Here is a 15,651-nt window from a genome sequence, read left to right on the forward strand (position 1 = left end):
CCCTCCCTCATTACTCTATATGAACTTTCTTCCTTTGATCCAATAACAGAGGAAGAATTGTCCCAGCTCCTCTCTTCTTGCCCTAGTACTTGCACATGTGACCCTATCACATTTCACATTACACTTCCTCCAGTCTCTGTCCCCTGCTGTTATTACTTACCCTACTTAACTTACCCCTCCCTCCCTCTTGACCCATCTCTAATATCTGTATATCTTGAGCCCTGACTCCTATTGTTTTGTATGGTAATTATTTTGTTACACTGTAATGTCTGATATTGTCTGTTAATTTACCATTTCATTTCTAAAGTGCTGCAAAATAAGATGGCATTATATAAAATTATGTGTGCTATAAGAATGGTGCTTGTGCCTTTTCAGAAGCAGTCAATGTGGCAGATCCATATGGTTGGTCCACATCATTCCAGGACATAGTTATTGTCACAAGAAGTCAGAGGGCAAGTTCATGGCTGTGGCAGGGAGTGTCTCCTGTGAGGACAGGAATGGTGCAGTCAGCTCATATGAGTCCCTAGTGACTAATATTACTGGTTAATGTCTGCATATGCTGTGTATAATCCTTACTTGTCGTATTTACTGCAATTAAAGAGGTTACCAAGGCATTTTATTTAATGCCTGGACAACCAGGGGAGGTGAAAAAAAGAAAAATGATACTCACCTGTCCCTGATTCTACAGTAACAAATACGGACCAGCCCCCTCAGAAGGACAGGCAGAAAATAGTGCTCACCCAAGTGGATACAATAAAGAACTTTAGTGCGAATAAAGTTCTTTATTGTATCCACTTGGGCGAGTGCTATTTTCTGCCTGTCCTTCCGAGGGGGCTGGTCTGTATTTGTTGTTGTCCTGACATATCTTGGACATGTATTCCAGCTGCTGCCCTGCCACTTCTTTGATATACCTCAGAGGTTGTTGTGTCTCACACAACCATATCAGGTGAGCAGCCACCTTTTGCTTACCATTGGACTGTTACTGGTTTTAAAATACTACACTAGGGTCGGCTCAGTGCCTCTTTTCTTCTCTTTCCTGATTCTACTATGTCCTTCTAGCGAGTTCCGGTCCTTCTGCTTCAGTGGCTTCTCACAGGTCACATGTGGCTGGGTCTTCCAACACACGTCAGAATGGGACCAAGAAGACTGAACTGTGCTGGGAGGCACCGAAGCACCATGGTAAGGTATGATTTTTTTTTCTTCACTGCCCCGGTTGATTAACAATTTAAATGGGTTGTCCATTTTTGCCTGGACAACCCCTTTAACAAAAGTTAAGTTGGTTCCAATATTAAAGAGTACCTGTCAATTTTTGTTCTTAACACAACTACACTACTCTACCACTTCTTTTATATTCCAGTATCAAAAAGCTCTTACCAATAGGCATAAATGGATTGGTGGTGTTGGCTTCTTGAGAAATGCCAATGGCATTGACAGCAAAGATTCTAATCTCGTACAAGACTCCTTCAATCATATTTGTTGACTGGTACTTAACGTCATTGTAGACTTCAAAGTTCATCTTCATCCAACGTTGACTGCCTTTCTTTTTTCTTTCTATGAGATATCCTAAAGAATGTAGAAAACAAATACTGTAGAAAACATTTTCCAAGTTAAAAATTAGTTTAGGCTGTAATACTACTGGTTTTCTTGAAAGACACATATTACAACTGAATTGGGCCTTTCAAATTGTTTATTGTAGACATAATTCAATTAATCTTTACCTTGAATAACTTATGTGATCATTTTTCTGATGTTTTATGACAGGAGGAAAGAATATTTGATAATTACATTAAACATATCTAAAATTGATAGCCTATATCAAAGGGCTGACCGAAATCATTACACCCCTGGCGAAAAGTGTTACGACTGTCGTTGCGGAAGTACATCTTTTTTTGTTGCAGATTTTGCTGTGTTTTTTTTCAACCAAAGCCAGGAGTGGATTGAGCAGAGGGGAGAAGTATAAGAAGCTTCCTATTTATTTCATATTCCTTTTGTAGCCATTCTTGGCTTAAAAAAAAACATAAAAAGTTGCGTTTCCACAATTTGGGGCCTTAGCCTACAAGAGTTTACCAGCAGGAAAAATTGTTAGTAAGTGATACTCATCTCCAAATTACTTTACTGCTCTCATTCCAAGAATACCTTGGTCCCCGATGGTCTCCTCTTTTGATTCCATCTTGAAGCATAGGAAATGCCTGCAAATGCTAAGTGGGCATTTCCTATATGTCAAGACAGGACCATGAAGTAAAGACGATTGATGACCTGGGAGTGGTGGGGAAAAGAGTAAACTGAGTATCACTTCTATTTTGTTTAACTCCTTTGAGCCTACTGCCACCTATGTTTTCAAACTGGAACAATCCATTAAAAGAGTATATATAAAAGGCTAGCCTTACCCATCTGACTAATGTTGGAATACCTAAAATATAAATCTCCTCCAATATGACACATAGGTTGATCCCATATAGCTATTCACTAAGCAACCAACAAATACTATGGAAACAGTCCTTTATATCAAAAATATATCACAAGATTTCATTAAAGTTCAATACATATAATAGTTACAAAATGTAAACAGAGAGATAACAGCAAGGCATACAAGGAGGAATACCCTATGGGCATGGAACTGTATTGAGAAAATTTCACATAGATGACCATTTAATGAAATATAATATAGAAAGATGTGCAACAAATGATTACTGTTCCAAATGGGAAAATTAAGTGTATGTATAAAAAGGTGTAAATACAGTATTATTACAGACTAGACAAGAGTCGACTTTACAAAAAAAAATCATATTTTATCTTAACTCTATATTGTGCCAAAAAAGAGGCATCTATTGATAGATTATGCCGAACAGGAAGCACTGATTAATAGACTATCGATATGGTCAATTGACTGTAGCACAAGCTCAGCACAAAATACTTTCTCTCTCTCTCTCTCTCTCTCTCTCTCTCTCTCTCTCTCTCTCTCTCTCTCTCTCTCTCTCTCTATATATATATATATATATATACACATATATATCAATAATAATCTGTGTTAACAATAAATATAATGCATCACTGTTAGATATACAGATTAAAGGGTGACATAGATGAATAAATAAGACTCATATGCTGATATATGCTACAAATGCTACTACTGATAAGTGACAAATAGACCGCCATTAACAACAAGGCATCAGAATTAATTAAACACAACATGTGCCATGTCTTGTGAATCACAGGGGAAAAAGCACCACTTAACGCCCAGAAGGAAGATGAAATATGCCATGACGCACATTTCTTAACCAGAATGGCTTCATCAGAAGGCAGAGGTTGGAATGCCTTCCTGATTGGCCTGTTGTCTAAAGTGTGAGGGTGAAGCCAAGTCTGACGATATATGCTTATGCTACTACGGAAAGCATGGTGGCTCAGTGGCTAGCAATGAAGACTTGCAGTGCTGACATCCTGGGTTTGAATCCTGCCAGTGACAACATCTGCAAGGTGTTTGCATGTTCTCCCCATGCTTGTGTGAGTTTCCTTCCACACTCCAAAGACATACTTATAGGGAATGTATATTGTTATCCCTATATGGGACAGTGACTAAAGCACTGCAGAATATGATGGTGCTCTGCAAGTAAGCATAAAAGAAAAAGCAGGGAGAGATAGCAGTTGATCTGTTGAGTGTTCTTCCCACGCTTGCCCCTATGTTTGTCCAGCTTGTTAGTGTCAAGGTACATGGAGGAGCATGAATTTAGCATTTTAGTTAAATGGTAGGTCTAAAATACTTCTTTTCTTTATTCCATCTAAAATTGGGTGCATTGTATCCACTTATGTGTCTTACAGTCTAAAAAAAAATATTATATTTTTACCAATTGGTTACCTATTCAAATTTACATAACAAAATCTTGAACAAAATAGTAAATGTCTTTGTGTTAAACAGCAGCACTTCTTACCTAGAATTTCTTGTCCACCATCATATGCTGGAGGCTCCCAAACCACATCAGCCCAGTCCTCTCCAACCGCAACGATTTGTATATTTTGTGGAGGATCGGGAACATCTGAAATTATGAGAAATTATTATTTCATAAAGTATTTAATTGTAAACAGGACATCATGAGTGCAGGTCAGTATAGGAAAGAGCCACAACAATCTATGCGTCCATGTAAAACAGCCATTGCTTACTAAATAGTATGTTTGAGTTATGTAAGAATATAAGGCTATGCAAATATTCTTCAGCTTTTGAAGACTTAAAATCTATAACAAAGTAGATTTAATAGGGTGTTGAAAGCCCCATTCACACACACATGGCCTTATTCATATGTCAATGACTTTTTTTTATGGACATTTTGCATCTGTTTTGTTTTTCTATTAATGGGTCATTCGTTTTGCATCAATTTTTAAAAATCGGTGAAAAAAAATTATGAATTTCATTGGTATTTTTTGACCCAAACCACTAAGGGCTTGTTCACATCTGCGCCTGGTTTTATACAGGTTTCCGTTTCCTGCCCAAAACTGGGCAGGAGACGGAAACCTGCGGCATTTTTAAAACCCATTCAAATGAATGGGTTTGAAAAGTGTGCGGCCGTGAGCGCCGGTGATCGTTTTATGCTCTCCACGGCAAAACCAGTTTTTTTTTAACCTGACACAGAGTCGGAAATGCAGGACTTTGTGTCCAGTTTAAAAAAAAAAAAAAAAAACGGTTTCGCCGTGGAGAGAGCAAAACGCTCACCGGCGCTCACTGCCGGACCCGGTCTGACAGAAACCTCATGATGGAGAACGGACGCTGGTGTGAACCCAGCGTCACCCATTTTATTGGATGTAACATAGATGTCATAACATTTTACATACATTAAAAATTGATCCGTTGATTTCTATTGGGTCCAAGTGTCCATAAAAAATGAAAAAAAAGAGCATGTAAGATTTTTGATGACTATAAAAAACGGTTTGGCAAAAAACCAGACCCATCAATAGATACAATTCAATGTGTTCTTAAAACAGCCTTTGCAAAAAATGGTCGTCAAAAAGCAGTTGCAAAAATGGTCGCCACATAGCCATTTTTCACTTGTCATGTGAAACAAGGCTTAAGGTTAAGGTTCACACTACATTTGGTTTATCAACCTGGTAAGTACCAGAATATTTCCCCTTTCTATTGTTGCAATCTTTAATGGCGTTCCAGTTTGGAATTGCATGATTTGACAATTCAATAGCACCCTAATATAATATCTTAAAGGTGTTGTCCAGGATATATGTTTTTTTTTTTATATATGAGGCCAGGGAAGGTGAAAAAAATCTGGTTCTGCTGCTTTGATGTTTTCTTCCAGAGTAAGTTCCCGTCACACATGGCCACTGAGGCCAACCAGCGGCCTTAGAAAAGGATATGGGACATCACACTGTAGCGGGGACTTCCAGCAAAACAAGACATGGGAGCAGCAGGACCAGTCCGCACAGGGAGCCCGAGAGCACCAGGGACAAGTGAGTATGTTTTTTTTTAATTGTTTTTTATCACCTTCCCCGATCTACTATATATATATATATATATATATATATATATATATATATATATATATGCATAAATATTCTGGTCAACGTCTTTAATGTAATAAGAGAACATAACAATGTTTACTTACCTACAACTTTGACATATAGTGTAGCAGTATCTTCTCCAGAAGGATTGGTCACAACAATTTTATAGTTGCCTTCATCCTCTCGCTTTGCTCCTTCTATGACAAAGCTGCTTAAATCAGGCTTTGGATCAATACGTACTCTGCCTTCAATATCAGTAAATTCCTATAAACAATTTTAGTGAATTTAACAAGTAGTACATACAATAAAATAATAACTTTGTTTTCCCCATCAACTATATATTTTATTGCCTAATTACATCTTTCACCAAAACAATGGAGCAAGTTATTCCCAATGACTCGGCCATCCTTTTGACCCATGTAAAGGTCTGAACATGATAACAATATATCTTGTTCATGTTTGAAGACAAACGTGAATTAAGTTGTTAAATGTGTTGCAGATGGCTCCATTATCAAGTATTGTAATGATACTTGACCCTTAGTGACCACTTTTATATGGCACAGGTATATAAGTTTCTTTAGGGTATTTCCACATAAATGTATATACCATAGCAATACAACTGTGATATCATTTATCCCACATAGTGAACACTAAATAAGATCTAAAAAAAAAAAACAATGCTTGAATTGCAAATTTTTGTCCACCACCAAATGAAGATCCAAAAGTCTTATGTTTCCCAACACTAATAGAACTAATAAAAGTGCTGGGTCTTCCTGGAAAAAAAACAAAACATGCAATGCTATTGACAGAAAAATAAAGAAGTTATGAAATTTTAATTATAAATTTTGTATCATTTTAATTTTATTGGCCAAGACAAAAAAATTCATCCTGTTTTTATCCATATATTAAATGTCTCAAAATGTAAAGCATAATAGACATTGGATTGATGTTTTTTTTTTCTCTATTCGATCAAAGAAAGAGTTAATAAAAGCTGATCAGTTGTATAAATTTCTATATACCCCAAAATGGTGCCATTAAGCATTACAACTTGAACTGCAAAAAGTAAGCCCTCATATAGCATCTCAGATGGAATGAATGGGACCGAGTGGCAGCATTGCCATGTGACCAGTGGTTGTGATGTCACATCCTTAGAAGACCCTTTTAAGGGTCTGTTTTTAACTGATCATTGTACATTGCATTTTGTTCATGGGGAAACAAGCTGCCATCAGATACCTATCAGGAAAGATAGGCATCTCATCTGTATGCCAAGCTTAAGGGTGGGGACCAGTTAAGTAACCCTTTTATTTCAGGGCTTACCCATAGAAGTGAAAACAGTCACTGTCGTGACGTTGATGTCCCCACATAACCACAGAGGCCCAATCACAGACCTCAGGGATGAACTGGGGCAGGCAACAGAGCTGGAAGACAACGAGGACACCCGGGAAAGAGCAACAGGCACAGCAGCACAGCCCAGAAAAGAGGAGTATAAATTTCATTTTATTATTATACCCTGAGGTCTGAAACAAATCTTTCCAGTAAATCTACCGAATATTTCCAAAAGTAATCATGCAAAGTATTTTTAAACAGAGTCATATCAGCACACGTAATAAAAAATAGGAACACATAGAAAAAGGGAAAAAAAACTGGCAACTCTCCAAGGAATGTAAAATATAACTTTTAATTCCAAAAAAAGTTAAAACATCAATTTCTAACAAAAAAAGTGACAAAAAGAAAACTATAGCAGAAAAAATCCCCACATAAAAACGCTGCTGACGCGTTTCGAGATTGTTACATCTCTTTTACAAAGCATGTGTATAGCTACAGACTATGGGCTCGTTCACATCTGCGCCCGGTCTCCGTTCTGCGGGTTTCCGTTTCCTGCATAAAACAGAGGCAGGCGACGGAAACCTGCAGGACTCTTTCTCACCCATTCATTTGAATGGGTGAGAAAGATGTCCGGCCGTGAGCGGCAGTGAGTGTTTTACGCTCTCCGCCGCGAAACCGAGTTTTATAATCCGGACACAGAGTCGGACATGCAGTACTCTGTGTCCGGATTTTAAAAAAACGGTTTCGTGGTGGAGAGCATAAAACGCTCACCGCCACTCGAGGCCGAACCCGGTCTGTGCTCTTCTGGCATGTAGAAGACGAAAGCACAGAACGGAGTGCTGAACGCAGGTGTGAACCTAGCGTCTGTCAGCTTTTATACAAGTTCAGAAGATTCCTAGTTGCATTCACCTGATACGAAATACAAAATATTTGAGGTATTAACTATCTATTGCCCAACCTTGGTTTAGAATAAGTACCAATACACATACTGTATATCTCTGCAGAAACGCATGCATGTGACTTGCACTGCGTTTTTTCTAAATAAATTGATATTTTATATACCGCAATTGTGTAATGTATTTATTGGTTTGTTCTATTATTTGTGGCGATATATCACACTATGCGTTATCCGATCTTAGCTTAAAATAAGACCCATACATATGATGTCATCGTAAAATGCATGCATCTATAATGTACTGCGTTTTATTTGATTTCTATATAATACACTATTTTTTCTACATGGATTGCGTACTATATTAACTGACTTTTATTACTATCATTAATAGCATGTTAAATCCATAGCGCCTCATCAGTATGAATATGGTTCATTTTACAATATATAATACTTTCCACAATGCATATAACAATACACATTACATTGTGCATAGAGAATTCCCATATATATGTGGCCAAAATAAACTTATAGTGTGCCTCCTGTGTCACCTCAAGATCTTAAGTATATTCATCGGACAACAAGCTAAGTATAGACAAATAAGATAAAAAATGAAGATAACATGACTGCACTGCAACGCTAATATATATCAGCCCATATTTCACAATTTCTCGAAGAGCTGCCAGTTTTTCACTTTTTCTATGCATTCTTATATTCTACTCTTCCATGTCTGGAGTATCCGTGCACCCCAAAGGAAATTCACTGGGATAAAGTCATACACGGAGGTGAGCCGCAATTACCTTTTTTCTCTTACTATATGTAATAAAAAATAGGGTTTCTAATAACTTTCCTGTTCCATTATTTATAAAGCAGAAAGGTACGGTCTTCTAGGGCAGATGACCTGCATGTGTACTGTAGTATATAGTAAAACTGAAACTCTGTTATAGGCAATCTGGTCTGGATAAAAGGGCGATCTGCTCAAAGAGATAGGTTTTTGCAAAGATTTTATTGAATTACCGTAATATGATCTTACCACATTTTCCTTAAACCAAGTGACAGTTGGTGCAGGTTCTCCAGTTATTGGGACATCAAAACGTAACTTGTTTCCAGCCACAACTATTATGGTGTTGACAGGTGTTCCTCCACTGCAGTCAAGATGGATTTTGGGTGGTTCTTGAGGAAATACAGACATACTGTGAATTGTAAGCCTTAGGAAAATACATGCATTATTTAAAAAAAAAAATGTTAGTTTTATAACATGAAAATTAGTTTACCTTTTGTGGATAAATTAAGAAATTAAATTGTCAATCACATTAAACTTTGTCCATTCTATGGGAGTAGTCATTAATGCGATTAATTCCATAAAACAGAGCATTTTTTATATTTGTGAAGATCAAGTATAGAAAAATAGATAAAGAATGGTAGCTTTTACACATCAGCTGGAGTAATGCTACAATGACCATATGTTTAATTTCATCTCCATGCCTGATGCATCTGAATTTATCTTCTCCGAGCTTTTTCCGCTGCGGGACTTTTCCGTGCGGCTAGTCACAAAAGGATGCCGATGCAGTGTATTGGCATCCCGTCACAGCATCCCGCTCCTGATTAGGCCCGGATGAATGGAGCTAATCAGGAATGAGTCTCAAGCCATGGACACCGCAACTGACTCAGCCACGGAATCTGTGGGAAGATAACACTAACTGAAAAAAATCTCTAGCGGGAAAAAAAGCAAGGGACTACCATTGAAATGAATGGGAGACGTTTTTGAAGGCGGATTTTGAGGTGGATTCTGTGTCAAAATCTGCCTGCAAAATACTCTGTGTGAACATACCCTTATTGACCTTATTATAGCTGATGATGCTGTATGTATGTGCCGAAGTAGTCAAAGGTCTCAATTGGAATAGGAAGGGAAAGAAATTTTGTAGTATTCAGTACAATACTACAGTTCAATATACCAACAGGAAAGTTATCATTAAATCTTTTACTACCATAAACCACTAGGGATATTAACAACTATTACTCGTAAGATTAAGGAAGCACTCCCTCAAAACATTCTATTGCATATTTTGTTAGAAAGTTAGATAATATAAGTTGAAGTGAAGGTAATCCTTGCCAGTGGCTGTATTTCTGAGTTATCCGTCTGCCTTAGGCCTCGTTCACATCTGCGCTGGTATTCCGTCCGGGGGGAGTCCACATGAGGACCCCCCGAACGGAATACCGAAAGCAACTGCAAGTAGTGTGCCAGTGAAAGCACATAGACTACAATGAGGTCCGTGTGCTTGCCGCCAGATCTCCGCAGGGATTCTGCACTCTATGCACACTTTTCTCCTTCCTCTCTGTAGACTTCTATAAAAAAGAGTCATCTGAATCAAGTGACATACAGTCTATCTCAAGATAAATATAGCAGAGGTTTTCACGGTTTCTTGGCAGATGTCGTGCATTTAAATACGGCATCCGCTCCGGAGCAGAGACATTAAAAATTCATATCAACCCCCTTTCCCTAGAGAACATATAAAAGTAAAACACCCAGTCTACAAACACAGAAAAATATTTTTCTATATGATGAACGCTGCAGTGGGAAAATAAAATCTAAAGAGCTGAACCACTATTTTTTTTTTTTGCTGTTTTGCCTCCCATAAAAATTTGGATAAAAAGCTATCAAAGCAATATACATTCCCTGCATTGGTATAAATAAAAAGTACATCTGGCCCGACTAAAAAAAAAGAAAAAAAAAAGGATGTCTCATGCATCCTCATACACGGAAATAAAAATGTTATAGGTGTTAGAATATGGCAATTCTAAGTATTTTTTTTTTTTATTTGCAAACTGCTGGATTTTTTTAAAGGAGTCAAATATAAATTTGGATTTCCTAACATCATACCGACCAATAGAAAAGCTAAACCAAACTGACTATGGATTATTATTACTTCATTGCAGGGAAACTTAACAAACAAAGAGAATCCAGTGCTTTTGTAATGGCCTCACCTTCTAGTGGAACATATTCAACTACGACCTCTGGAAAAAAAAAAGACAAAAAAAATTAGATTTGTGTCTTATTGGTATCAGTTATCAGTTAAGACCTGTAATATGTAGAAATAAAAATAAAAATAATGGAGCAGATTTATTAAACTGTCAAAAAAGAAGAAGTATCTTAGTTGCTTATACGAGCAAATGTGATGAAATAAGTATTGTATTGTGTTATGAGATGTTTCTAGTTATGTTTTACTTTTGTGTGTATAGCTGTGGTTGGAGTTTGCTTCAATATGTCAGTATGGCTCCTGTGTAATTTGTATGGTAATTTCAATCCACGAGCCAAGATACAGATGGTCAAAAAAATCCATTGGGTGCATTCAATACAGATGGCCACTAGTTAGCAAGTCTTTGTATGTGGCTCCAAACCCAGGATGAGACAACTCCTGGCCAGTCAGGCATAAATGGATAAGCCTCTGTATATTGAACAAAGAAAAATTCTAACATTGTAGGTGAGGCAAGTGGTTCCAGTGCATTAATCCTTTAAAAACTGATGAGGTACATGACCTGTTGGTCAGATTTTGGAGATACAAGCCACCTTTAGAGTTTGCTTTGATCCTAATGAGCCTTATAAATGGTCTGTTCTTTTTTATTTTTAATAGTTTTTCCTTGTTTATGTCTTTTTGTCATTACATTTTTTTTCCGTTAAACACTGTACTTTTTTGTGTATACAGTCCTATGAAAAAGTTTGGGCACCCCTATTAATCTTAATCATTTTTAGTTCTAAATATTTTGGTGTTTATAACAGCCATTTCAGTTTGATATATCTAATAACTGATGGACACAGTAATATTTCAGGATTGAAATGAGGTTTATTGTACTAACAGAAAATGTGCAATATGCATTAAACCAAAATTTGACCGGTGCAAAAGTATGGGCACCTCAACAGAAAAGTGACATTAATATTTAGCAGATCCTCCTTTTGCAAAGATAACAGCCTCTAGTCGCTTCCTGTAGCTTTTAATCAGTTCCTGGATCCTGGATAAAGGTATTTTGGACAAACAATTCAAGTTCAGTTAAGTTAGATGGTCGCCGAGCATGGACAGCCCGCTTCAAATCATCCCACAGATCTTCAATGATATTCAGGTCTGGGGACTGGGATGGCCATTCCAGAACATTGTAATTGTTCCTCTGCATGAATGCCTGAGGATTTGGAGCGGTGTTTTGGATCATTGTCTTGCTGAAATATCCATCCCCGGCGTAACTTCAACTTCGTCACTGATTCTTGAACATTATTCTCAAGAATCTGCTGATACTGAGTGGAATCCATGCGACCCTCAACTTTAACAAGATTCCCGATGCCGGCATTGGCCACACAGCCCCAAAGCATGATGGAACCTCCACCAAATTTTACAGTGGGTAGCATGTGTTTTTCTTGGAATGCTGTTTCTTTTTGGACGCCATGCATAACGCCTTTTTTTATAACCAAACAACTCAATTTTTGTTTCCAAAATGAAGCTGCCTTGTCCAAATGTGCTTTTTCATACCTCAGGCAACTCTATTTGTGGCGTACGTGCAGAAACGGCTTCTTTCTCATCACTCTCCCATACAGCTTCTATTTGTGCAAAGTGCGCTGTATAGTTGACCGATGCACAGTGACACCATCTGCAGCAAGATGATGCTGCAGCTCTTTGGAGGTGGTCTGTGGATTGTCCTTGACTGTTCTCACCATTCTTCTTCTCTGCCTTTCTGATATTTTTCTTGGCCTGCCACTTCTGGGCTTAACAAGAACTGTCCCTGTGGTCTTCCATTTCCTTACTATGTTCCTCACAGTGGAAACTGACAGGTTAAATCTCTGAGACAATGTTTTGTATCCTTCCCCTGAACAACTATGTTGAACAATCTTTGTTTTCAGATCATTTGAGAGCGGGCTGTCCATGTTCGGCAACCATCAAACTTAACTGAACTTGAATTGTTTTGTAGAAAGAAATGGTCCAAAATACCTTCATCCAGGATCCAGGAACTGATTAAAAGCTACAGGAAGCGACTAGAGGCTGTTATCTTTGCAAAAGGAGGATGTACTAAATAGTAATGTCACTTTTCTGTTGAGGTGCCCATATTTTTGCACCGGTCAAATTTTGGTTTAATGCATATTGCGCATTTTCTGTTAGTACAATAAACCTCATTTCAATCCTGAAATATTACTGTGTCCATCAGTTATTAGATATATCAAACTGAAATGGCTGTTGCAAACACCAAAATATTTAGAACTAAAAATGATTAAGATTAATAGGGGTGCCCAAACTTTTTCATAGGACTGTATTTCATCTAAAATTTAATGATTGTCCTTGTCTCTAAATGTCTCCAAGTGTTAAGAAAGTAAGTATAGCTTAGCCTTGTTACCCTTTTATTTGCTAGTTGTGCATGGTTTGGGTATATTGGTGTCTCGCCTACCATATAGTGGCAAGTGGTGGCAGCTATTTGTGTGGATGTGTGTAGTCTAGTGCCATCGGTGACTGATGAATTAGATATCTGTCCTAAGGATGCACCCAGGTTCATACATATGTGTTTGGCGAGCAAGATGTGTGGATACCCCACAGAATTGGTATATAGTGAGTTGGATACACTGTGTAGGAGACCCAATTCTTGACAGCAACCAATCAGATCAGTTTTAATTTTTTAACAGGAAAAGACAAAATAAAGAAAGGCTTTGCTGTGATTGGTTCTTTAGGTAAGTAAGGCAATTTTTCTATTAGACAGTTTAATAAACCTGCCTCATTATGTAAAAAAAATCATGGAAAATTGTATAAACAATTACAAAATTTTTACAAAAATGAGTTTAAAATGGTTTCCAATAATTATATGTATTACTTTACCAAGGAAGTTGAGTTTAGCAGAGAGCGACAAAGCATATCCATCAGGAACAAAAGTGTAGTCAGCTTCATCCTCTGGTCTCACATCATCAATCACCAATTTATGGATTCTATAGGGGCATATAAAAGACATGCTTACCAGGTAGAATTCTTAACTATGCTTAAAAGACATACAAATAATTGCCCTATTTATTAATAACTCTTTTATATTATAGTATACTCTGTTTGTAAAATACTGATCATAAGCTCATCATTGGAATAATTTTCATGCAAAATGCCCTCTTCAGTTCTACATGAAAAAAAAAAAATTCCAATCCCAGGAAATGATATAATTTTCAATGATTATGAAGTCATTTCTAAAAGATAAAAGATGTCTGCTAATAATGAGCTAAAACCATGGGAACCCATGCTTGATCTTAGGGTGGAATTCACTTTGGCATACAGGTATTACCTGCCCTTGTGACTCATTGTGATGCGTTTGCTTGGTCGGATTTCCACTCCATTTTTGAGCCACCTGCCGGTCACTTTTTCATCAGATACTTCACATTTGAAGACAGCTTGTTCAGTTGCTTTTACTGTCAAGTCAGCAATTCCCTGTAAGACTTCTAATTTCTTATCTGAAAAGAGTACAACATGAATGAGCTTCAGGTTCTAAATACACATAATATAAAAAACATTTACAATTAGGAAAGCTATGCATATCAGTACCTTCTACCACAAGGTCAGCTTCACATGTTCCACCAGTAGTTTCCACTGAATATCGTCCACTGTCTTCCTTATTAGCTTCATTAATGATCAGAGTATGTTTTTTGCCATCTTTTCTAAAGCGATACTTGGTCATTTCCTCACGTGTCAGCGCTACACCATCTTTCATCCTTTAGAATCAAAAAGGTAATTCAATGCAACAAAGCTCCACTTGTAGAAGAAGTTGTAAAAATACAAAAACACAGAGAATTGGGAGATTTACCAGATGACTTGGGCTCCCTCCTCTGAAACCTCCACTTCTAATTCCACTTTATCACCTACAAATACTTGTTGGTCCTCAAGGGGTTTTTCAATCGTCACTGGAGGCTCTATAGAAAATAAGTATTGACATTGAAGAATATAGTTTGCATACGGTTTGGTACTGTACTGACAGATGGACACATCTGGTTTTATCATTTAGTTTTTTCATTTGTTTTTTGTCATTACACCTTTCCAAAAAGTGAACATTTTGTCTTTAGACAGGACAGGGCCAAAACTTTCTACTTGTTTCTAAGATCTCAAGGGTACTGATCTTGAGATTTCAGAATCGATTTTAAAATCTGATTTCCAATCATTTTCCAGCCAATCCCAATCGCGATCGTGAAATTTGCTCGATTGCCGATCGGGATCCGATCTTTTCGAATCCCAATCGCTCAACCCTAGTCAATGCTTCTCTATGGGAAAAGTCACTTTTAGGGTTGCGCCGATCTTGAGATTTCAAAATCCGATTTCCGATCATTTTTCTGGCTGATGCCGGTCGCGAAATTTGCTTGCTTCCTGTCAAGTCTGATACCATCAAAGCATGAAAATGATATATAGGATCTTTAGTTATTCCATGAGTATTTCCACCTCGGACAGTAAGTGCACTTGCTGTGTTCAGAACTCTCACAGAATTAAATGAAGGATCCGTGAATATTCAGCAATGTCTCTATTCACTCTGCCCACACAAGTTAGAACTATGGTCGGAGCATCCCCATTTTGGAGATAGGTGCAGTCTCAGAGACATATCTATACACGTGTAATTTATGTCTGTAATCCTATCTACAATTCTTTGTCAGAATCCCTGTAAAGGGACCATGAAAACTTTTTGGAGATTCAGTTTTTGTCTAAAGATGTAAAAATACATAATGATCTTGCATAAATGATCGTATGTCTCAGAGTTAATTTACCTTTAACAAAGAGCTCTGTAGAACATCTGTCATCACCAACAACACAAGAATATTCTGCGTCATCTGCCAGCGTACATTTGTTGATAGTGAGAATTCTTTTAAGGCCAATATTCTCAAACACATATCTGTAAATAGAAATTATATAGATATCACCTTAAAAGGGTATTCCCATCTCAAGGGT

General features: G+C 37.4%; 1 protein-coding gene across 4 annotated transcripts in view; it reads right to left on the minus strand.

Moving 5' to 3' along the window:
- The window catches only part of LOC142210770 (myosin-binding protein C, fast-type-like), a 127,410-nt gene that overhangs the window by 21,522 nt on the left and 90,237 nt on the right, over positions 1-15,651 (minus strand). For all 4 annotated transcript variants that reach the window (XM_075280180.1, XM_075280182.1, XM_075280181.1 and 1 more), the window contains 10 exons: positions 15,471-15,595; positions 14,525-14,630; positions 14,266-14,432; positions 14,009-14,174; positions 13,561-13,667; positions 10,700-10,729; positions 8,748-8,887; positions 5,601-5,760; positions 3,927-4,031; positions 1,375-1,563 (listed from right to left, as the gene is read on the minus strand). In XM_075280180.1, the coding sequence (XP_075136281.1) occupies positions 1,375-1,563; positions 3,927-4,031; positions 5,601-5,760; positions 8,748-8,887; positions 10,700-10,729; positions 13,561-13,667; positions 14,009-14,174; positions 14,266-14,432; positions 14,525-14,630; positions 15,471-15,595 (1,295 nt within the window). The remainder of the gene's footprint in view (positions 1-1,374; positions 1,564-3,926; positions 4,032-5,600; positions 5,761-8,747; positions 8,888-10,699; positions 10,730-13,560; positions 13,668-14,008; positions 14,175-14,265; positions 14,433-14,524; positions 14,631-15,470; positions 15,596-15,651) is intronic.

Source organism: Leptodactylus fuscus, chromosome 6, assembly GCF_031893055.1.
Source record: "Leptodactylus fuscus isolate aLepFus1 chromosome 6, aLepFus1.hap2, whole genome shotgun sequence".
NCBI lineage: Eukaryota > Metazoa > Chordata > Amphibia > Anura > Leptodactylidae > Leptodactylus > Leptodactylus fuscus.